The sequence below is a fragment of the Pholis gunnellus genome (genome assembly GCF_910591455.1).
Source record: "Pholis gunnellus genome assembly, chromosome: 23".
Lineage (NCBI taxonomy): Eukaryota > Metazoa > Chordata > Actinopteri > Perciformes > Pholidae > Pholis > Pholis gunnellus.
In genome coordinates this window covers 11,458,547-11,482,891 of record NC_136550.1, presented here as the reverse complement: position 1 = coordinate 11,482,891, position 24,345 = coordinate 11,458,547, and the positions used below count along the sequence as shown (strand labels likewise).

The 24,345-nt window shown below is 46.9% G+C and overlaps 1 protein-coding gene across 1 annotated transcript in view; it reads left to right on the top strand.

Annotated features, from left to right (window-relative positions):
- The window catches only part of efnb3b (ephrin-B3b), a 73,234-nt gene that overhangs the window by 21,371 nt on the left and 27,518 nt on the right, over positions 1-24,345 (top strand). The window contains exon 2 of the mRNA XM_079184292.1: positions 15,431-15,720. Within this exon, the coding sequence (XP_079040418.1) occupies positions 15,431-15,720 (290 nt within the window). The remainder of the gene's footprint in view (positions 1-15,430; positions 15,721-24,345) is intronic.

Sequence of the window (24,345 nt, the reverse complement as noted above, 5' to 3'; positions counted from 1 at the left end):
ATCTTCCAGATGAGTGAGTGGAGCATGGCCCCAGAACAGGGATCAGTCTCCAGGTGTGCTGCATTAAGTATGAATAATAAAATAAATGTGGGTTTGGCGGGTATAAGCGGCCGCTAAACGGCAAACACGACAGCCTGAGATGTGGACGAACGCACAGAACAAACCAAACGGCGTCCGGTGTTCATCCTCAATTTGTCCGCTATGAATACTAACTCTACTGTGACATCAGCCCCCGGGGCAAGAGGCGGTTTGACCGCTGACCGCGCGCACAATCGAGGCCTTGACCTCTCATTGGTGCAACCAGCAACATATGATGCTATCTCACCCAATGAGGCCGAGGCTTGGGAACAAGCTGGGAGGGGGAGGGGTCAGAGGGGCGACATACCACTGCTTACCCTGCATGTGTGTGTGTGTGTGTGTGTGTGTGTGTGTGTGTGTGTTAATCTGCTTTGTCTGGCTGGATGCACCATCAGCAGTCAAGCGTGACCCTTAACCTCTAACCTCAAATAAGGGAGGAGGGGAGGTGTGGATGCCCCCCCCCCATTAACAGAGAGTTAGAGCTGTTTAGATCCATGGCGTGCCGAGGGAGAGAAACTGTGTTTAAAGAGTGTTTGTGTGTCACGGCATGAGGGGAGGGAGATGAGGGGGGAGAGAAGCGGGATTGACTGGACGGGGATGAAGAACAGTGTGTTCTGTACTTTCTCCTCTCTGATGAGGAGACAAATGGCTATTGTCATCTAAGAGATGCTGGAAAAAGCAGCTCGCGCTGATGCTCCCTTTGTCTCCCGTCCGTGTGTTTGAGAATGACAAAGGCCATTTTCATGCTCTGCGTCTATCTCCGTCACCTCCTCTTTCTCTCTCCGCTCACTTTTCAACCCTCTTGTCCTCGCCCGCCGCCCTCCTCTCCTTTCTTCCCCCTTTCTCTCACGCTGAGCCTGCCATCTCCTTAGTCATGCCTTTAGCCCTTTTTCCCCCTCCCCTTCTCCCTTTCCTCCCGCTGTGTCACCGCGTCCTTGCCTTCAACACCTTCGCTTCTTCAGCTCCCCGCCGTCCATCCATCTTCCCAGCCTCGCTTGGCCTCCAACCGTCCTTTCACCTGCCACGCTCCTCTGCCGGGGGTCGGCCTAATTATTCCTCACTCATCCAGTTTTCAATCGCTCCCTTCATTTTCTCCCTCGACGACTCCCTGACACACACACCTGTAACCCAGCATGACATCTCGGAGGCTTTCATCCATCCCTCCTTCTCTTCATCGCTCTCCTTGCTCCGTTTCTCCTTTTTTCTGAAGCTCATTTTTCACTCTTGCACAAACTTACATAAGTACCTAACTCTCTGTGTTTCCCTCTAATTCCTCGTTTGCTCTCTTTTCTCTCTGTGTCTGATGTTGCACCTGTTTATGCGCCTGCCTCCTCGCCTCCTCGCCTCCTCGCCATCTCCCTCTCACTTTTAGCTGTCATTCAACCAATCACTGAGGTTTCTTTTTTTTTTTTGCCAAACACATAAACATGCACCCAATTTGAACCAGTTGTGCTCAATCCAATTTCTCCCTTTGAAGAAAGGTAGAGGGTTGCAATCCAGAGATTTGGGTGGCTGCAGAGGGAGATGTTTGTTGAAAAGCAGACAGGAGGAGAAACTACTTCTCCTTCTCCGTCTCCCTCTTTCCCCTCGCTCATTGTCAGCCAGTGGTCTCTCCGGAGTTCCCCTGAAAACAAAGGGAGGAATAAAACAGTATTTTTAGACCCTTTCATTTTTCATTACCATAATGATTCGGGCTTTGTAGAATCTTTTCATGTGCATTCGACTGTGTGCGCCCGTGTTTATGTTTGTGTGTGTTCAACAGGGTGTGCTGGGTGTCTCTTCTACTGCACTGCTGCTCTCCTCACTCGGGAGCCCAGAGGTTGAAAAGCAGAGCTTGCACGCACACACACACACACACACACACACTGCAAATCAGTCATACTCATCCCCAGCCGTTCCTCCTGTCTATTTATTCCTCGATTCATCCGATTCTTTATTTATTTTACACGCCGCTTCCTAATGCAAATAGGTTTGTCTGCTCCCTGCCGAACTGTGGGAGCAGCATGGGACCCAGAGTGAGTGTTTCTCTGTTTGTGTGTGTGTGTGTGTGTGCAAGCGAATCCGTGTGCATGTGGGAGGATGGGTGAGAGTGTATGTGTGTGTGTTTGTGTGTGTGTGTGTGTGTGTGTGTGTGTGTGTCTGTGGGACCCAGTGAGTAATAGAGCCAAAGTCCTTATCTGTCACCAGAGAGCTGCCTGGCTCTCTCTCAGCTGTCAATCATCCAGCCCTAGAGACAAACACTCTGCTTCAAACACTATGAGAGGCAAAGAGAGAGAGGATGAGGGATGGATGAGGTAAAAAGAAAAAGGGAGAGGGAGAGAGCAGGAGGGAGGTGGGGAGCGAAGGAGCAGGGAAGAGAAGCAGGGATAAGGAAGAGATGCAAAGAAAGAGGAGGAGTGCAGCGGGAGGTGGCAGGTGTGGAGGGAAGTGAAGGACAAAAGGATAGAAGTTGTGATAAAAGTGAGGGAGAAGGAGGAGAGGGGAGGGGGTATTATTTCAACACCTCTGTTGTGTGTGTGTGTGTGTGTGTGTGTGTGCTCCAGGCCCCGCAGGTAAACTGGAAATGGAACTTTAAAACACTTCACCTGCATGAATTAGACAGGCCCCTTGAAAATACCCGGGCGACGTTTGAAAAAGCCACTCTTTAGAAAATAAAGTGGGAGAGAAGTGGCGAGCTACGCGCACAGACGTGCTCAAGCACACACCCACACACAGCCATGCACGCACACACACACACACACACACACACACACACACACACACACACACACACACACACACACACACACACACACACACAGACACACATTCTGGCAAAGCTATCAGCACTGAAATATTGGCATGACACACTTCAATATCCTGACGTGAGTGAATAGGATTTTTGATGACCTGGAGGCTTTCTCTTTCAACATGTTTGTGTGCAGGCATGTGTGTGTGTGTGTGTGTGTCTGTGTGTGTGTCTGTTTGCAATTGAGGCAGCCCCCAGCTAGCCCTGGACCCTGTCTGTCCTACTTTCATGGACGCATCCCTCCCTCCCTGACTGCTCAGACTCTCTGCTGTTGCGGCGGGCTAACTGTTGATTTTACCGCGGGGCTCCGCAACCCCTGGGTCGAGCCAGGACTGCCGCTCCAGCGCTTTCACCTAAGCCCTTAAAGCTTCCTTCAGCCGAGAACGGGAGGAGGAGGAGTGAGGGTTGGGGGGTTAGAGAGCCAAAGATGGGGTGCGGGGGGGGGAGGGAGCAGCAGAGGGTTTGAGCCCCAAATCGCTTCAAGATGCGTTCCACTGGAGTCAGAGTAGCTGAGAGTCTGGGAGTCGGGTAGCGCTGCTCCAAGCCTGTGGGGAAAACCGAATGGAAGCCAGGTTCCCATTTCGAATGGTGGATTAAGCACTGCTGCAGATACACAAGGCCCCTGTTGGGATACACACAGCAAACACACACATCTTTGGACTTCTGTCCCTATGAAAACCTTCTTCTGAGTATAATAATTCCCTTACTATAACCATATCCTTAACCTAAACACACAGATACTACTTATTTTATTCATAGCTTGAACTTCAAAGATGAAGAGTGAGGATAGAATAAAACAACCCCAACTTAGTGATGTTGTCACTTAAAGGAACAGTTCAACACTTTGGGAAAAATGCTTATTGCTATAACTATGTATACCAACAGATCCCCGAAAGTAAACAATAAATCAATTCTATTGCAAGTCCATGTATCCATGTCCTGTGCCAGACCCCGACTATTAGAAAGAAATGATTGAGCCACGCTGATGAGCTGGTTGATGTGTTCCTGGGTTTTGGATGGGACTCTTTATGTCGGTTTCGAGGTAGAACCCTTTGAAAGGGTTCCAGGAGGAACCTTTATAAGATTCTCTACCAGGAACCCTTAGTGGTTCCCTTATGGGGACAAGGTGAAGATAAGGGTTCTTCACCTTGTCCCCATAAGGGAACCACTTAGTGGTTCTAGTTGGCCCCTGTATTTTGTGTAGGAACTTGGAGCTGAGTTAACAGGGTATAGGAGTTGGAACATTTAGTTGGAGAAACAGACCAACCCATTGTTGTTTTGTTTTTTTTTCATGTGATTTGTTGACATTAAGAAATATATAGAATAACACCAGCCTTATCTTCTGAGGTAAGGTTCACAGACACAAATAAACATGGATATACTACTTGTATGCTCACACGCTCAGCAGCTTGGTAAAAAAAAAGAGAAAAAAGCTATGTCCCAGGAGCCCTTGCATACTTGGTGGCCCCTCGGGGCCCCCTATGGATTACACTGCTCTCCTGACACTGTGGCTTGACTGAGCTTAAGTTGAGTCGCCTTTAGCTAAAGTTTCAGACTCCCTGCACCCTGTGGCCTCTCCGGAGCAAAGTTGAGCCTACACACACCATCACACACACACACACACACATCCTCCGGGGTCACAGATGGGGAGAGGGGACCCTCGCCTACATGCATGACCGCATGTGGAAACACACACACACATAGCTTTGGACATGTAGGTGACCCCCACTGTGGCAGGTCGGCAGCTCACCTCCCTCCTTCACTCCCAGAGGGACGGCTCTTGGATGGTTCTCTTTTTGTGTGTGTGTGTGTGTGTGTGTGTGTGTGTGTGTGTGTGTGTGTTTGTGTGTGAAGCATAGAGAATGACAGCCACTGCATGCATTATAACCTTCAGTCCTCCAGAGCCCTGTGTGACCTAATTAAATTAGCGAGGTGGTTGGAAGTGAATGAGTCGAAGCTCAAAGACTTTTCCCACACCAGGCTTTCACACCAGCTGCCACCGTCCATGTATGTGTGTGTGTGCACACATGTCATCGTGAGCTCTACTCTTAAACACGCCACAGACCCCACCGGCAGTTCCAGAGGGTCTGGAGCACAAGTCTGTGCGTGTCCGTCTCGAGGGTCTCCTTCAGCCTCTGTCGAGGGGGTTCACATGCGTAGGTGTATCCATTTGTGAGCTGGGGGGCCCTCTCAATCTCTTCTTCTCTCACACACACACACACACACAGACATAGATTTGTCAGGACTGGCGGTGCTCTATCACCACACACCTCCACTAGACGACCTTAATGGGCCCAATCCAGACTGCTGCAAATCATCTAGAGTACATGCTGAAAATGGGAGGCGTGGGAGGACACGGGAGCAGGAGGAAATGGTGGTTTGAGACGGTTCAGGAGAACAGAAAAAGATCTGGGATGCTGTTTTAGGTTTGTGTGATTTCCCCCCCCCAGAGGAATGGTTGGGTTTCATGGTAGGACACTTAATGTCTCCGCTGGGCTTCATGGCTGCTGGTTAGAGCGTGTCATCATGTTGATTTCAGACAGAAGCATGAAATACTGCCAACTACTGTTGTCACTGTTGGAAAAACTGCAAAATATTCAACAGTTTCAGACGTGAGGAACTGAGCAGACAACAATGTTGATGATCGATGAATGAAAGCAAGAGAGATTTGCTTGTTGCAGCTTGTAAACTGTGAGGTTTCCCTGCTTAATTAATAATTCAATGTCTTAAATATATAATATGAAATAACGTCTTGGAGGTTGGACTGCCGTTTGAAGACATTACACTGGACTCTGGGGAATTTGGATTGGATTTTATTGACAAAAAGATTAGATTAATCAATCAATTCATCAATAATGAATGTAATCATTATTGATAGCCGCAGGCATGGAAAAACAATATATTACTATTGATTTAGAGATGAATATATCATTGCTGTGCAATGAAAATCTCTGTGTTGATTTTTCAGATTAATTGTATTTATTATGCTAAATAAACCATTTAATGACACACATATTTCACACAGCTGAGTTGTTTTTATTAACTAATGTAAAGTAGATTTTTTTGATCTCACAGACACGTGGATGTAAAAAGACACTGCAAGATGCATTAAAAGAGGTTTGATACCGATTATATTACATATATTAAATTCATAATTTAAAGATTAATATTACAAATATGTAAAAATAGACACCACTCAGCTAAAGCAAGTACATGTAAAACACTTTTTATTCAAAAGCATGTGTGCTGTAAATGAACATCAACATCTTTGCAGAATCCCATTTCTGTAAGCGCTTTTGAGCAAACTATAATGAAAGCAAAACTGCGAAACAACTGAAGTGACATGGTTTGGTTGGAGGGAAAAGAAAGACGGGAACGAAGAAAGGTAAAGAGAGGTGGAGGAGTGAGAAGTGGAGCGGGGGGGGGGGGGGGGCTTGGTGAGACACCAGATTGAACACAGAGCGGCGTCTAGAACTCTTCTAGTGAATGTTTGGAGGAGTCAAAAGAAACCACGAACAAAAGTTCTGAGCTGGAGATGCAGGAGCAGAAACAAAAAAAAAAACAGGAACAAGGATGCAAATGAGAGAGAAGAGATGAGGAGGAAAAAAAGAGAGAGAGAGAGGGAGATGTTTGCTTGAGAAAAGTTTCGGTTGACCTGAATATGGATGCATTGTTCAGCTTTGTTCAAAGAGGAGCAGAAGTCTTCTTCCATAGTCGGTTAGTTAGTTCTGGGTTCTCGTCATGGCGCAGCCACAAGTTTCAACTTAATGTTCACGCTCATCTGCTGCATTGTGTCATATGGATTGTGCTGAACGCAGCAGGGGCGCCGCAACAAGGGAGACGAAGGTTGTGTGTGTCTGTCTATAGGAGGGACAAACCCTGTGTGTGTGTGTGTGTGTGTGTGTGTGTGTGTGTGTGTGTACGTGCTCCTTTTTAAATGCCAAGGCATCCAGCTTGCCTCCATCCTGTGTCTCCGTGGCTACGCTGGGTGTGATATGTACTGGATGTGACACAGACGCTGCAGCATCCTGGACGGCCTCTGGACAGGAGGAGTGTGTGTGTGTGTGTGTGAGAGTGTGTGTGTGTGTGTGTGTGGGGCGGGGGGGTAATGACAAGGACGCAGTTACCTTCAAAGTCCCATGATGCCAACTAACTATTCAAACATCCTCTGCATCCCTACCTGCTGACTGCCACCTCCCGTCTCTCCCTCTCTTAGCATCATCAGTGGTGTCTCTCTACCTTTCACTCCACCACCTTTTCTCCTCTGCTCTCTCTCTCTCTCTCTCTCTCTCGGTCTCTCTCTCTCCCTCGCCATATGGAAACTATTACCGCAGTTGTCGTTTCTCACCACTAACATTCCTGAGGGCTTTCCAGCGCTCACTGACTTTACATCAACCTTGTCCTTCTCTCACCATGTTCGCGCTGCTCTTCATAGTTGGCTTATCTTTCACTCTCACTCTCATTTTTCTGTTCAGCCCTTCAACATCCAGCTTTCCTCTTCTGTTTCGTTACATGTAGATTTAAAGCTGCATTAATTGCGGGGTTTTTTTGGGCTACTTGGAGTAACAAAGTGAAAACACAACATTGAAATATTATTGCCTTGTTATGTTGTTGGCAAACTTGTATATTTAGCCATGGTGTTGGTTCGTTTTTGGCCTCCACCAAAGATATAGACGATGCATCCCAGGCCAAAGTATCCTAAATACGGGCTTCATGACCTCTGCTGCAGCCAGACAGCAGGAAGGAAAATGTGTTTATTTAGCTCTTTAGCTGCTAGTTGCTCTACTATGTTCACTAGCTAGTTGCTAATTGTTCTGTCTGCAGCTGTACCATTCCATCAAAATCTCATATTCCCCAAGGTTTATGCATCATTTGATACACAGTTCCCCCCAAATTCAGCCTTACATTCAGCCTTACACATTTGCTATCTTTGGGATCTCGACTAGAAGTTTAAATAAGGTTCTGTGGGTTTGGCTTTTTTATATGGAAATTTGTTCAAAATGTGCTACTTTTTACACCCCTTTCTCACTAAACGGATGATCATTTACAAAACAAAAGTTCTTGGATGGAAACCTAGCTTGTAACTTCCTCCCTCTCCCTGTCCCCGTTGAACTAGCATCCATTCCATCATTTCATCCATAATAGAAATGTTCGGAGGTATCTGGGCCATGCCTTCTAGAGAGACTCAAACTCTCATCAATTTACATTATAGCGCTCTCTTCCCCCCTCTCTGTCTCTTCCTAACCCCGCTCTGTCTCCCTCGATTTCGTACAAATGTATCGCTCTCCCTCTCCAGCTCTATACACGCAGTCAAGGACCACTTTCTGCCGCTCTTCTCCAGGGTATATGGTTCTTTAATGAAGACAGTAATAATGATTATGGATATTTTAAAACCCTCTGACTGCCCTGTGCACCGACGGAAGCAGAGGCTGCAGTGCGTGATGCTGAATCTTAAATGACTAAATCATGAGCATTGATTATTAATTCGGAGAACAGCTTAAGATGATAAATATTGTGTCAGAGATGACACAGGAACTGGAAAATGTCCTTTTTGTGTGTGTTTCCTAAGATCTAAGGCGCTTTATGAATTTTCTGGGAACAATTGAATCCTCCCACGTTGATGTACGACTGAAATATTACTGAATTAATGCTTTGTTTGTGTTGTTACGGAATTATTTCAGAGGATAACCTCACACACTGACACAGCAACAGACAACAGATAACGGCGGGGGGTCCGCAAGGCCTCAAGTTCAACCTGCAAAATGGGCTTCGAACTGGCTTGTGGCAGCATTGAGTACAGAACGGATCAAAGATGAGGTCAAGATAAAAAAGAACGCAGCGTGAGTCAAATTTAAAAGCCCCTGAATCTTTTATTGTAAACCCATCAGATGGAGCAGCAGGCGGAAGATGTAGGTGAGACGTGCTGAGCACAACCGGTCAATTTGATGGAGCTGCCGTTCCTCCAAACACTGTGTCGGAAGACGGAGCGTTTTATCTACTCCCGACCATGTGTTTTACATTATATACGGCTGGTGTTTCTGGACTCCACAGCATATAGGGGTACTGATTGCTACAGCAGAACAGTGGAAAATGATAGCCGCTGCAGTCCCCTCTCTGTGTGGCTGCTCCGCAAAGAAATCCATCGCCGCAAGTGATTTAATCCAGCGCTGAGGCTTGGAATAATATTTTTCTGAAAGTAGGTAAAACAGTCTGTCAGTAGAGTGAGATAATTGTACCTCTCCAAATCTTTTGAATCGTTTTCTTCATATTAGAGGAGGCGTGTGTTTTTTTTTTTATTCTTTTGAGACTTTTAAAAGGAGTTTGAAAGGAAATTCATTAAAGCAAATGAAGGTGCGTTGGAGTAAAGTGAATTGTGGCGCAGTGTTTTCCCTCCAAAAGTGCGGTTTAAAAGACTCCACGTGGGCTTAAATGACATGTTCAAAATGGACGTTTTTTCCGCTTTGTACGAGTGCGTTTGCTCGTTGTGGCATTCTTTGTAAAAGCACCTCTCCTGCAAATGAGACCCAGCGGATTTACTTGAGACAGCTACTAGATGGGCTGCAGGTGTTGCAGCTCGGCGGGGTGTGCGTGCGTGCGTGCACTCTTACATGTGTGCTCCTCCCGTGGCCGATTGGTTCGCCACTCTTTAGTGTGCGTGCTCCCCTGCCGTGCGTCTGACAGCGTGTGTACATTAAAAGAGGGGGGTGGGGGGGGGGTGGGGGGGGGTGCACTCAGGAACCCCTGTGTGTGTGATTACGCTGTGTATACCATGAGATTAGTGCAGACAGCTTTATGCGCCGGGCCCGCCATAAATCTCCCCCGCCACAGAACCGAATACCGCCATCGTTTATTATTCCCTAATAGATCGGTCCTTTGCTGTCTCCCCTCGGCTTCCTGCTCACACCAGGTTGTGGTTAGCTCAAGGACAAAACCCCCGCAGAGGATGGAGGAGGGTCAGAGTTGATGTGGAGCTTGGAGTAAATCCGCCACGCTGATTTCATTTTAGTTCATTTCGTGCCAACTCCCCGCTCCCTTTTTTTTATTTGTTTCCCATCATCATCCTTCTGTCTGATTTTTGCACTTTTCCCACGTTGTGTTCTGTTGCAATCTGTCCGACTTCTTGCTCTCTCTTTGTCCTTATGCGTTTGTTTTCTATCTCTTTGGTCTCCTCATTCTCTCCATCTCTTTCGTTTGTTTTGGGGGATTTTTCTCTCACGGACTCGGTGCTCACACTCGTCTTCCCTCCCTCACCCCTGCCTCCCCCTTCATATTCTCATGTTCGCACAGACACACACACACACACACACCCTCCCTTGTCTCCTCTCGCCGGCTGCACCTGTGTGCCCGGCTTTGGTCCGGACACGGCTCGGGTTGCCGCTGTGGAATCTGGGAAATGTTCGAGCTGTCCGATACGCCGCCCAGAGCAGGTACAACTGCAGACGACATACAGATGGACAAGGAAAAAAAGACAGAAACACACACGGAGCTCACAGTAAAAGCCTCCAGGAGGCCATCGGTGGCTTTTAAAAGCTTTTACATCTCTTGCATTTTTGTCTGTTTTTGTTTTTGGATTTTATTGGAAATTTGTTACATACGATTTTTTTTAAAGTTTATACGTGGACAACTGCATTGAAAGGGTGGGAGAGAGTGGAGGGTGAGAAGCAGGAGGTGTAAGAGGTCGGGGGGGTCAGGCAGACTGACACTTGAGTCTTCTCGGCTCAGCTCGGGGGTCGCGGCGGGGCGACGCTTGGGTTGAGAAAATGATGTTTCTTCCCTCATAAAAGAGCTGCGCAGAAGAAAGGAAAGCCCATCCCCCCCCCCCCCCCTTCCCCAACTCTTCTTCCTCCTCCTCTTCCCTCCTCAGTGTCACCTCTGGCCCCCTCCAACCCCCCCACGCCATGTTTCAAAGTGTGGCCACATGAATGGCTCTATTGTTAACGGCTGAGAAGAGAGAGAGAGAGAGAGAGAGAGAGAGAGAGAGAGAGAGAGCAACAGACCCTCAGAGATAGAGAGTGTCTCTCTCACAGCAAAATGTGGCATAAAAAGAGTAAAGGGAAAACGTATGTGTCTGCTCAGGGTTGTTGATTTATTTAGACGTCACAGACGAACTCCATAAAGCTGTTTATTAGCTCGCGTCACTTTTTCCTTCCTCTCTTCTGCCCTGGAAGCATCTCAGCTTGTCCGACTGCGAGATTCACAACCCTCACTAACTGTCCCGCACTTTCAGACTGGACTTGAAAGGGTGATTAAATCCATCCCAGACCACCGCGTGTGAGTGATTGTCCTGTATATCACCGTACTTGCCGCTTGAATGCAGTACAGGTTTGTTGACACTGAGTGGCGTCGCACAGAGGACAGGGAAAGTGTGAATTCTGAGATAAATACACACCTTTTCTTGCTCTGCCCCATGATTAGATTGGGACAAGGTGTCCCTACCCCATCCTGTTTACAGTGCACACACACACACACACACTATCATTCACTCCCACACACACACAAGGTTAACCTGGGCTAACTCAGCAAATCTGACACTCTGAACATGGAGCCTATCAGAAAATTGAGTTCTGTCGCAGGAATGTGCTGGGATTCAGTTTCCTTCTTTCTTTCTCGAGCCTTCTCATTCGTTCTCCGTTTCCTTTCTGCCTGCTCAGCACATTTCTTTGTTGCGTCAATATCGATGCCAGTATCAGAAATGCCTGGGCGAGTGAGCAAGTCTATGCACCGGACTGATATCACGATTTCACATCATTTATCGGCTCATTTACGAGACACAGGAACAACAACCACACTTGTCAATCACTGCCCGATCCGTACATCCCGCCCGATCGCTACTGCACATGTGCAAACTATTACTGATAAACAAATTCAGGAATCGAAATTGGAACCTCTCTATTTCTTTGTGGCTGCTACATACTCCCCTCTCTCTTACTTCACTGATTCCTCCCGCTTTCTTTCTTTCTTTCCTTTTTCAAGCACTGCACCTGCCCGGTGGCATTTTAGCTCAACACTCACACCATCCTCTACTGTGTGTGTGTGTGTGTGTGTGTGTGTGTGTGTGTGTGTGTGTTTGCCCTGCCATTCTGCAATGCAGCTCGACTGTGACTCAGGCTACCTTCAGATACACTCATAGAATGCGTCATGCAGGAAGCAAAAGGTGCCTGTTTTTATAAGAGTGTGTCTCTGTGTGTGTGTCTGTCTGTGTGTGTGTGTCTGTCTGTGTGTGTGTGTGTGTGTGTCAGTGGGTTTCAGCGTTCATGTTTAGGGAAAACTAAACCTGTGTGTTTAGACGTGGGTGGATGTGTTTGGGCAAACCTTTTGTGTTTAGCAGGAGGGCATTTGTATGGGCCTGTGTGTGTGTGTGTGTGTGTGTGTGTGTGTGTGTGTATGTGTGTTGAATAGATTTTTCTGTTTAGGAACCTCCGACATGTTTACAGTTCATACTCTATAAATGGCGTCAGAGCACGGGCTCGCCTGTCTGAAGCCGACAGGAGGGTGAAAAATGCGCGCAAGTGTGGAGTGAAGCTGAGTGCCTACCTCTCCAGTCCAAGTATTGCCTGATAACCCCGAGTGACCTGGGTAATGAGAAGTGGAACAGTGGCTTCCCAGCAGGCCTCTGGGCCCGCCTCAGCTAAAGCTCCTCCGCCGCTCAGTCTGCTTTCTCAAGTTCCCCTCCGGTGTACGCCGCCAGCCAAACACACCAACAGATAAAGCTTTACATCTCAATTTACTGCAGCTTTAAGGCTATTAGCTGCCAGTGCTAAGAGGTAGATGTAGCCTGCATGGAAAAGGGAGGATGTGGTCGGAAAGATGCAGGTACAACAAATGAGACTCGTAAAATCCCTCCGTCTCTTCCTACTGGAGCTCTAATAATGTGTCCTGTACAGCTCGATATTCCCCTTTAGCACATAATGTGGCTTTTACAAAGCAAGTGTGTCGTACAGCAGCGCAAAACCAAAAACCTGCACGACCAGGAAGGAAACTGTGTGAGCCAGGAGTTGAATGTGGGAACAAAAACAAAGATCTGATACGAGCAAGGCCATCAAGCTTCAGGTCAGCAAGATTTATTCGGGCGGCAAAATTGATTTCATCTTGCTCTCATGTTCACTGTCAATATTGCGGGAGAGCGTTGTGTCTTTCATGGTAGTTTGGGCAAAGTGCACTTTTAAAGGGGCATTCCACCGATTTTACACATTGCGGCGCAGCCCGTGCAAACAGTTTCATGTTTTTTGTGGCTCTGAAGGGAGGCTGATGTCATAGTGATGTCGTCAGCTAACGGGGTTTGGGCTCGTAGACCGCACTATTTTAATGGAAAGCCTGTGGAAAAAACTGGGGGATTTTTACAGATTTAGCAGGCAGTGAGGGTCTGACAAAAATGCTGTAAAAGTTGCATTATGGGAAATGTAGGATCCGGTTTATGGAGCACATCCCACATCAGGGAAGTAGAGATATCTCAGCCCTTATTTTGCTTCAATTCTGTCCGGTCTGTTGCAAGTCCCTCAACTTTATAAAAAGAGCAATATTACATTTCTGGAGTGCTTCTTTAATTTGCCCAAGTTGGTGTAACTAATGAGAAACATGCAAAGGAAGTTGATGTTTTTCCAGCTTTTTCCAACAGCAAAAATCAACTTGGCCCCTTTGTTTACTGCCTAATTATTTATTAGTTAATTGGTGAGACTTTTTGCTTTCAAGTGGAAGCCGGAGAGAAAAGAAATCACTGATTAAGCCCATTTGGACAAATGAAAGTCTTAATTTGTCGCTAATGTGACATTAGTAGGATTTATTTAGTCTTTTTAACAGTCAAGTTGGGCACCATCATCCTCTGTGCGTTCATGCCTTGTGATCCTGTGCTGTTTATTTTTTAATGGTCAAACAGTTGTCTGACAGCAGAACAGAGAGAATAACTAAGCCGGTTTGAGTGCTGTGGCTCCCAAGTGTTCATGTGGATTTGTTGGAAACAGAAGCGCCGCGTGAGAAAATGGGCTTCTTAACATTACAGGCATTCGCTTCCTCCCACTTAAACATCAAAGTGTCACTTAACATTCTGTGTGGGGGAATAAAAAAAGAACCCCAGCAAATCTCCTCCTCCTTTTCATCTTTTACTTCTGTAAACACTTTCCTTCTGTCTGCCGGTGGTGACATTTATCTTAACCTGAGATAAAGTCATGATGGGTGTGCACAGACGAGGACTACTTTCTGATTCCCCACTCTTAGCCATGCGTGCGTGCGTGAAGCGTTAAAGTCATCGCAGGCCTCGGGGGCTAAGTTGATAACTCGTAGTATTTGGCCTTATCAGCCAGAGATGGCCCTGCGCTGTGAGGGGAATGACAGACTCTGAGTCATTGGTTTATGAGTTCATGCCCCTCTGACTGCTGTGTCTCGTGTTCTCTGCTCGACCTCTGAAAGCTGTGCAGCCACAGCGAGCACGCCAGCCGCCATACTGCAAAAAAAATACAAACACACTGGGTTTTAACCAATTTGCCGATAATGCAGAATGAATTTCTATTTCCATGTGAAATATATTCCTCAAAACCTGCTGCAGCGTTTACCCCAAGAAAGTCCTTTTTAAGATCATTAAGACCATCAAAGCTGTCGACTAAACTGAAAGCCACGGTGAAATTCTGATGATGACGATGATGATAAACCATTTTCAAGCGTATTTTTTTTGTTGCATTAGAATCGGTTCAGGCTGCAGGTTTCCCCACAGATAGCAGGTGTCAAATCGTCAGTTCGGCCATAAGCAAACAGGCTGCACAGCATTCATATCAGACGCGGATGACAGACATCAAAACAGCTAATTAGCAAACTAATTACCTGTACATACCTGAGATTTGGCAGCTCGCTTCAGTTGTCTGCCTGTGTTCCTCTATGGACATGCTTCAGTTCTCATTTCCAAATACGAGGGCTGAAAAACACCAAAATGAGTTCTGCCAGAAAGAAAAAAAGTTTTCGTTGTTTACGATGTTTCCCTCTCATTTCCCATGAACACGCTCAGTGTGTTCATTGCGAGACTTTTTCTTGACTCTACCTCACATTCGTTGCAGTATGTCTTTGTTTTGAATTCTATCTCGTCTCAAGTAGACGCAAAGCTCTTATTTGGATGGAAATATTGCTCTCCTTCCTCCACTTGTCAGCGCCTGCAGTTTGCTTTTGCATACATTTGACTACTTCAGAGATATTTTTTGTGTTTTCAAAATCTACGTCTGAGACTTAACTGAAGGTAATTTCTGCTGTTGTGGTGAGTAGGAAGAAAAAGCATAATTGAATGCTTTTCTTATAACTGAGTTCTCTTTGGCTGATTTTCCCATGTGGATCGGGGCCAACCGGGGATGGCGAGCGACTGTGTGGTCCAAATGTATTTGTGCAGTTGATTGCGCTGCAGTTCCTCTGTAAAGCCACCTGTTCCCAGTGAAGGAGAGGAAATAAGAAAGAAGTAGGAGAAATAAGAGCGTTGAAGGACCCATCTGTTGCTCATTCAGCAGCAAGGACAGGTGTCTCTGAGCCGGTCTCTACTGCAGGAAGCAAAAGGCTGTAATGAATCTTTCTCTTCCTCTTCCCTTCTTCCAGGTTCAGGGACGATAAGGGCTACGTTCTGTACCCTCAGATCGGGGAACGGCTGGACCTCATCTGCCCCCCGCTGGACACGGCCAGGTCCACGCCCGAGTACGAGTTCTACAAGCTCTACCTGGTGTCGTTGCGGGAGCAGGCGGACCGCTGCGAGGTGACCGGCCCGCCCAACATCGTGCTGACCTGCGACGAGCCCACCCGCGAGCGTCGCTTCACCATCAAGTTCCAGGAGTTCTCGCCCAACCTCTGGGGCCACGAGTTCAAGAGCATGCACGACTACTTCATCATCGGTGAGTCGAGGGAGCCGAACCGGAGATTAGGGGGCGGAGAGTGTGTGTGTGTGTGTGTGTGTGTGTGTGTGGGGGGGGAGTTGTTATGATTGCATGGCTGATTTCTGATTATGTCTCGATGTGTTTGTTTATTCCAGTGATGATGATGGTGAGGATTGGGCGGGTGTGTTTAGAGTAATTTGGTTTGAGACTTATGTGTGATCCGGCCCGCGGGTGGACACGGTACAGGACTTACACTGCAAAAAATGAGGAGATTTTAGGGTCTTATTTTGGATTTAAAAAAGCTTTCATTCATTTCACTTGTTTGACCTTAAACATACTTCAGGTCTCTTTTCCAGCAGAAAGAAAACAAAAAGTTCTATTGTTCATTTTTTGCTGCGTGTCCCTGGATGTGTCCTTCAATGCAACTTGTGTGGGATTTTGTGTTTAGTGAAGTATGGTTGCATTTGTTCTTCAGCGTCGTTTCTGTGTGTGTGTGTGTGTGTGTGTGTGTGTGTCTGTCATTGCTTTGTCCTGCTCTGATGCTGTGCCGGCCTCGGGCCTGTTTATTGTTACTGCCAGCCTTGCGGTGACCGCAAATGGAGAAGCGCAGTTTTGTTTTGGTTTGTTTGGACTTATGGCCTCGCGAAGACCCGATGAGGTCATCGCGGCGAGCCAGAGCCAAGCGCTTGTATCGGACGGAGCGATCTGCGAGCAAAGGTCGCGTCAACCGAAACCTGTGGGTTTGTTTTTAAATACAGCACCAGAGCCAAGAGCGTTCAGCCCTCACAATTGGAGCAATGCACACAAAAACACACACTCAATGTGCGTGCATACACACACTCTCGCACGCCCACAAGTTTCCAATACAAACACAAGCACTGTAAAAAATAAAAAAAAGCACCCCAGGAGTGAGAGCGAGTGAGCATCATAGACAAAGAGAGAGAGAGAGAGACCCTGCTTGAGTCCCATAGCTCTCCTCCCACGCACCTGCAAGCTCTATTCACTCAGGTGTGCAAATGCTCTTTTCTCTACTTTTCATCTGCGGGTAGAACACCCCCCCCCCCCCCCCCAAAACAACAACAACCCTAAAATCGTTGGAAGGAGAGTCGAGCCAAGAGGAGCAGGAAGCTGGGACAGAGATGGAGAGACGGAAAGAGACAAAGAGAATATAAGATCTCTGGAAGTCTGTTATGTCCCTCGTGCCTCTTTGTGTTCTATATTTGTTCGCCGGTTTCAGGTGCGCTCGTTTTTTTCCCCGCTATCGGTCCTCATACCCGCCGTGTTTGTGGAGAGAGGTGAGGCACTGTGCATATCTCTCCTGCATCATTATCAACATATAAGTATTTCTCTTAGATTAGATTAGAGCAGGTGAGATATGCATGCAGTAAGGTGTGTGTGTGTGTGTGTGTGTGTGTGTGTGTGTGTGTGTGTGTGTGTGTGTGTGTGTGTGTGTCGATGCCCTGCATGTGCGCCCAGGGACCCAATGATACAGGAATTTTGTTCCGCTAAGTAGGGAGGGAAATTAATGCAATCTGATACCTGCTGATACCCGATTCAATGACTGACAGATGTTGAACAGCCACATCAAATATGGCTGCTCTTACAGGATTCATAAAACTGACACACTAATGGCTAAATTAAACTATCCAGTCGTTTTTAAAATCTTTTTATGTGCAAGAACACATGTTAAAAGATCGGGCTTTAGTGTGTCTTTATGTCAGTGTTGGGACATTATCCCAGTGTGCGAGTACTTACCTCAAGTTGCTTTATGGTGTGCTAATGTGGATATTCATCATATAGACATCAGATATCAGTGCATTTTATGGCATTGGTGTTCTGTTATACTGTCTCTTTCAAAGCTCGTTATGCTCTCATGTGTATAATATTTCACAAAAAGTCTCACTTTTCTTGAGTTGCAGCCGTGTTGCGTTACGTCTCAGAGTTAAATTCATTGCGTATGGACTTAAAGCTGCAGCTGGTAACTTTAGTGAAAACTACTTTTTATCATATTTACTCCGACTGTCACTATATCCTGACAGTAGTACACGAGACGGATAATATGTGTAAAAACCAAGTTCCTCCGCCTCCTTTTAGTGCTCCTAAAGGAGTTTGCAAGATTCCAAAGGCGTCCCAAGAAAAACAACCAATCAGAGCCGAGAAGTCTGTGAAGCAGCTGATAATCGCTGCTCGTGAACTCTGGTCGAACTATCCAGGCATCAATGTGAATCAAGATTCCGTCACCGCATTACGTTTATCTCGCCTCAAATGTTTTCAGAAACATGTTTTACCGTTTAGCTGTAAAACCGGTGGCGCGGTGCTTAGTTTTTCAACATGGCAGCCGGGTCACAAACTTTTTTTATTTTTATTTTACAGCTAAACAGCACGCTAACATGTTCCTGAAAACATCTGAGGCGCGAAATAGGCAACACAATGACAGAATCTTGAGTCATATTTTGATCGGAGTTCACAAGCAGTGATTGAGAGCTACGTTAGAGACTTCTCCACTCTGATTGGTTGGTTTTTTGGGGGGGCGTGGTGAAATCTTGCGAAGGCCAATAGGAGCACTAAAAGGATAAAGTTAACTTCAATAAAGAACAGTAAATAAATCAGCAACGCTCTGTTGCTTTAAGGGACCGCCCCAGTGTGTTTCCAACTTTTGCATTCAGTAAGAAATCAAAAGTGACCAGGGTTCAAATCTGTCATGCAGCACTGCTCATCGTGCCCAAAGCCAGTGCAAACTGGAGAACTTCCATCAGTTTTTGTTTCTTTTTCAACATCTGTCTTAAACTTGAATTTAATGACATTGCAGTAAAGTAAAAACAGTCATAAAAACCCTCCTCAGACACACGGAAATGTGCCAAATGTGGCCCACAGCCTCTATTTTGCACACCTCCCTTCTGTGCTGCCACCCGGCAACTGGAGTGTCCAGAGATAGAAACACCTTTATCTTCACACACAGACCAGACTGATCGATTGACAGCTCCAGCCCCGATCGATGGTGGCTGCAACGCAAGGTCACACACACACACACACACACACAAGTGTACTCACACATTTGAAGAGAGGGAGAGTGGGACAGGTGAGGAGACGCTGGAGTAGCTGATCACAGGGAGCATTTGGTGCTGATAACTTATTGATAACGTCGGCAGATAGCTCGTGTGCAGCGTGTCTGCGCTGGTAATGAAGAATTGCATGCAGTTCTCTCACCAGAGCTTCTGCGTACTTAATGAGGCTGCGAGATAATTGATAATCTGCTGCTCATTTGGAGCCACATGGCTGCAGTGGCTTAATAGAGGGGAGATCTCGTGCATGCTGAACTCACGGTGGACTGGCTTGTCCCCTGAATTCAGTTACAGTGAATGTATGTGTTTGTGCATGTGTGCGAGGGCACCGATGTGTGCGCAGGCCTCAGGGAAATCGTGTTTTAATTAACCTATAGCGTGATTTAATTTGCACGCTGCAGCAGACCATGGCGGCACACGCGGAAAGAGTGCTTGTGGTGACTCTGTGGCGGTTGGATGGCGGAACAGCAGGAGGGGGGAAAAAAGGGCAGTGGAGGTTAATTTCAAAGTTAAACCCATTACAGATCACCGGTAACTTGCTTAAAGTCCACTGGGTAATCTGTTTCCTCCGCGGTCGGCTACCGGGATGCGTGGTGAACGATACTTGAAGCCGCTCTAGGGTTTCACTCCCAATTTGTGTCGACGCCATCAACACGTGGCACCGTTTGATCACTTTCGAGAGGAAATCGTGCAAGCGGTCCGGGGAAAAGAAATCCAAAGTTTCCTTTTGTTTTTGCAGAAACTAATGCATCACACATGCCACTGTTTTGTAATCAGATTACTCGAATCCCATTAAATGTAATTCTTTACTTCTGCGTCCCGCGGAGAGGAGCGAAAGAGTGGGGAAATTGATTAGTTCTACTCGTTGATTGATGTTTTCATTCATAACGCTGAGGTCAGAGTTTATGTAAACCCATTTCTCTGTCACACTCTCCCGCCCCGCCCCCCCCCAACTCTCTCTCTCTCACTCTCGCTCTCCGACTGGTTATTCTGTCTACCCTCAGTCTCTTCCACCCTTTTAGTTTCTCCTCTCTCCTCCTTTCTTTCACCATTCAAATCCCACCGCACACACACACACACACACACACACACACACACGCTCAGTACATCAGCCCAAAACCTCAGATCAAGCCTTTCACTGCTTTTAATGAATCCTTTGAAAGCAGGCGCCAGGGCCTTGTGAAACACACACTGCTTGCATGCATGCACAAGCACACACACACACACACACACACACACATTCACAATCAGTGTGGTCTTAATGACATGTTTTCTTAATTAGAACTGCGTCTCCATGCAGCTGATCTGCAACTTAAAGGACAGCTACTCATGGGGAGAATGGAGGAGTTGTTGTTGAAACTGGTCCAGGATCAGCAGATTTGTAAAGGGTCAGTTCCCCCAAATTGCAAAAAAAAAGGGGGGGGGGGGGGAAGGCAGAAGTAAGAAAGACAGATTAAAGAAGACAGGGACAGGTCTCTTGTGGTGTGTGTGTGTGTGTGTGTGTGTGTGTGTGTGTGTGTGTGTGTGTGTGTGTGTGTGTGTGTGTGTGTGTGTGTGTGTGTGTGTGCTCGGTTTATGGGAATGGGATGCGAGTGTCAGTTGACACGCACAGACCCGGCTTCTCATCTGCAGGGTGACACTGAAACAACACGGACACTTTCAATCACGGCGGCTGCTGCTGCGACTGTCAGAGGGACACACGCGCTCATATATGTTTGAACACACACCAACGGGCACACCAGCAGGGAATGATTGCAGGCTCACAGTCAACATACATATGACCTCATATGGGAGTGACCTCTCTCTCTTTCACACACACACACACACACACGTGCACACACACACACGCCACTAATCTTCCTTGGTGCTCACACTAACATATGCATGCTCACATCGCCGTACACAGAGGCTTTCTCATAAATATATGCAGTCTCACACACACATTGGCGCACAAGCAGGCTTGTGGTTGTAAACACAAAAATAGTCTGAAAATAGCGCACACACATACAAAGATTGGTTGCAGTGAACGGGTCAGTCGTCGTGGGACTGCAGTGTTGTTGTCAGGCAGATGGCAGCGTGTGTGTGTGTGTGTGCGTGGATCGCGGTTTGAAATGGTGCGTTTGTTTTTTGTGCGACTACGCGGCCAGCGTGTGCACGTATGTAGGGTGGACACGAAGGTATTTTGTGTTTGTGTGCACACATGAATGACTCCCAGCGGTGTGTTTAGGGAGCAGGGCCCCTGGGGCTTTGCGGAGAGCCCGGTGCTTGCCGTCGCACAATAGCAGAAGATAAACAAGCCCTCCCGCTAATATGAATAATAGAAGAGCTGACTGGGGCCTGCGCACCTAGAAAAATAAGTTTGTGTGTTTGTGCAAGTTTGCATGTGTAGGTCTTTGGGTAAATGTAAGAGTTTTTTGGGGGAAAGTTATTGGTGCGTGTGTGAGTGTGTTTGTGTGTCTGTATACAATGGGGTCTTTTCTGCTAAATAATTTTCTCTCTCGTTGACTTGGTATTGTTTTCCTCTTCTTTGACTCCCCCCTTCTGTCTCATTCTGTGTGTGTATATTCATATCCATCTTGAGTCTGTTATGAGTCTTTAATGGCAACTTTTGATCAGGGTCTCTGTGTGCAACTTTGGACAGGGTGGGGCTACGTGTGTGTGTGTGTGTGTGTGTGTGTGTGTGTCTGTGGTCTAATTGTTGGACAGCGCGGGGCCGGCGCAGCGCGTACATACAGCAATGTCGAAGTGTTCAATAATGCAGAGGTACTCACTGGTTTATTTATCAGGGTTAAGCTGAAATAAATGACACAGAATCCAGATGGGGGAGAGGGAGGGAGGGCAGAGAGAGCGAGAGAGTGAGAGGCAGATGAAGGGAGAGAAAGATGGGGAACATTAGTGAAACGGAGAGTGAAATAGAGGAGAGACAAGAGACAATGGAGGAGAGGAAGCGGAGAGAAACACTGCACTGCAGCCTAAATGAGCTGCACCTCGCCGCCGCTCCGCGTTATATGATTCCCCATGTGCATACGTGCGTGGCTGTCTGCGTGCGAGTGTGTGTGTGTGTTTGTGACTGAGCGGGCACACAACTTTGCGACTGCAGTGAGTCAAAGTGAGAGATTCAAGGAGCGGTGGAAAGCAGCTGGGCGGAGGGGGGGGGGGGGGGGGGGATCCACGGACTGTGAGGAATCTATATCTGCTGAATATTTGATCAAGTTTAAGCCCTCAGATTTGAGCCCCCTGCCAGGCTGTAAAGCAACCAGAGACACGGGGGAGGGGAGAGGAAGCTGCAGGGAGGAGGGCGAAGGAGGTAGAAACGAGATGACCACGGCGAGGGGCTTAGAGCGCGAGGGTAGGGGCTGTTTAATGCAGAATAATCCCACTGAATACTAAACGCTCGTGGAGCACTATATATCCCATCTCTACTTCTGTCAGAGATAAAGAGAAACACTTTGAATGCGCGTTGGGAAAGTGGTCAGACATCTCATTAAACATAAAGTAATACTAACTTCTCTCTCATTAATTTAATGGTGTTAAATGGTTTGGTGCCCATTAAGACGCGTAAACGTTTTTGAGCACTCGCCGGGAAAAAAGTCACTGAAGTTATTTCACACTCGTAATGCTGGTCACAGCTGAAAGGTGTCTCTGTGGCGTCTAAATGAATCCAAGTAATACTGCAACATGTACAGCATTTCTTTTCTTTCGTTGGTGTTGCTTCCAGAATAACAGCGCAGTGATTTTGGGGTAGTAAAATGGTTTACACATAAAGAATATTGAGACTCTGTCAAGGAAGGTGACAAACCCTCCCAGCCCATAGTAGGGCGGCTGCTTGTTAATGGTGCACGTTTGCTTTTTTAATAGGCTCGTCATTGAGAAGAAACCTGAAACCCCACACATAGAAAATTCAATTTGAGGCTTAGGGGGCCATGTTTTTACATTATAGCTCCAATGCTGTAGAAAAAACTCCCCCTCAGTGTCAGATCAGCTGAGTCAGTGCCTCAGTTTGAAAAGCTTCTAAAAACCCACCTGTACGGATGCAAAATATCTTTTCAAAAATGTTTTAATGCTTTGTCTTATCTCTCTATGTCTCACCACTTCCTGTTTTTGTTGCATTTTCCGTGAATGATGTTCTTTTAAATCTTGAGTGAAGCACTAAGTAACTGCGGTTTTAAAAGGCACTATAGAAATGAAGTTTTATTATTATTATTATTATATGAAGCACAGCCCACCCACGAATGTGGTGTGGTTGATGTGATCTCAGAGTCCCGGTGCATTCACACCTGTACTTAGAGCTGTCCACTTGTAATCCTGACAAACGTGTTTCTCTCACCTCAGGTTGAACTGCAAAGTCTCTGCCAAACGCTTTTTACCTTTTTTCCTTCTCTTCTGACCACCACGAGTCTTAACTGCACGTGTGGTGACACACAAGTAAAATTGTGTTCCACATATTTTCAACTTCAGGCGCGTTAAGGCTTTCACACGCGTTGTGGCCCTCGAGGGACACGCCTCGAGTTCGCTCCAAGCCGCCCCCCCCCGCTGACAACTATTTTTTTCGAGGTGGACATGGGACTGCCTCTCTAGCCGGCAACACATTTTTCACACCGCACTAAACACATCGAATTCTCGGGGCGAACCGCCTCAGTTAAACTCTCATGTGTGAAAAATTGCCTTTTAAAAAAAAAAAGTGGAAAATGGAGTAGAATAGGCCGGCATGGGGTGTGGTGCAACGGACCCAACGAATTCCCCGTCTAGAGATGAAGTGTATCTGCATCTCTCAATGGATGAGAGCGAGTGGATAGTAGAAAAGATGACTCTATTTAAAAGTACAATAGTCAACTCAAGTGGTTTCGCTGATGAGAGTGCCCCGAGCTGCACTGTGCTGTTTCATATGTAACTTCATTATATGCGTGACAGTATGAACACGTGCTTCAATAGAGCACACACACACACACACCGCCGCAAGAGCACTGTCAACCTGCAGCATGCTGTGTGTTGACACCTATGTCGTGGGACACAAATGACAAAAACAAGGTTTTTTTGTGGCAAAGATAATTGGGGGAGAGGAGGGAGGGACGGGAGGGAGCTGATGTAAACTGACACCGGGAGAGAGCGAGGGATATTTGGGCAAGGGCGAAGAAAAAAAAAAAAATCAGACAGAGGGAGAAAAGAAAGGGGAGGGAAAAGATGAAGAAAAGAAGATGTGTGTTGAGTGTGAGTAAGAGAAAGTGACAGATCGCCCGGCCGATTTAGGTCAGCAATCAGAGCGGCGCTACTGTCTGTGGGATTGGCTGTGCGTGTGATGTCGGTCGGAGGCTCTCTGTGCGTCCGTGCGGGCAGGCGGGAGGGTACGTTCGTGGGTGTTGGCGTGCACTTGCGCGGACGCCATGTTTGTGTGTCCGTCTGTTTTTTGTGGAAGGCTGACTGTGGAGTGTGTGTGTGTGTGTGTGTGTAGTTTGGTTTGGTGGGGGTTGATTGCGTGAGTGAGTGTGAATACGTCTCTTCTGTTAAAGGTCAGACAACAAGAATCCCTCCCTAATTGGATTGGGCCTGGTTTACATTGTATGATCCATTTAACCTCCCTACA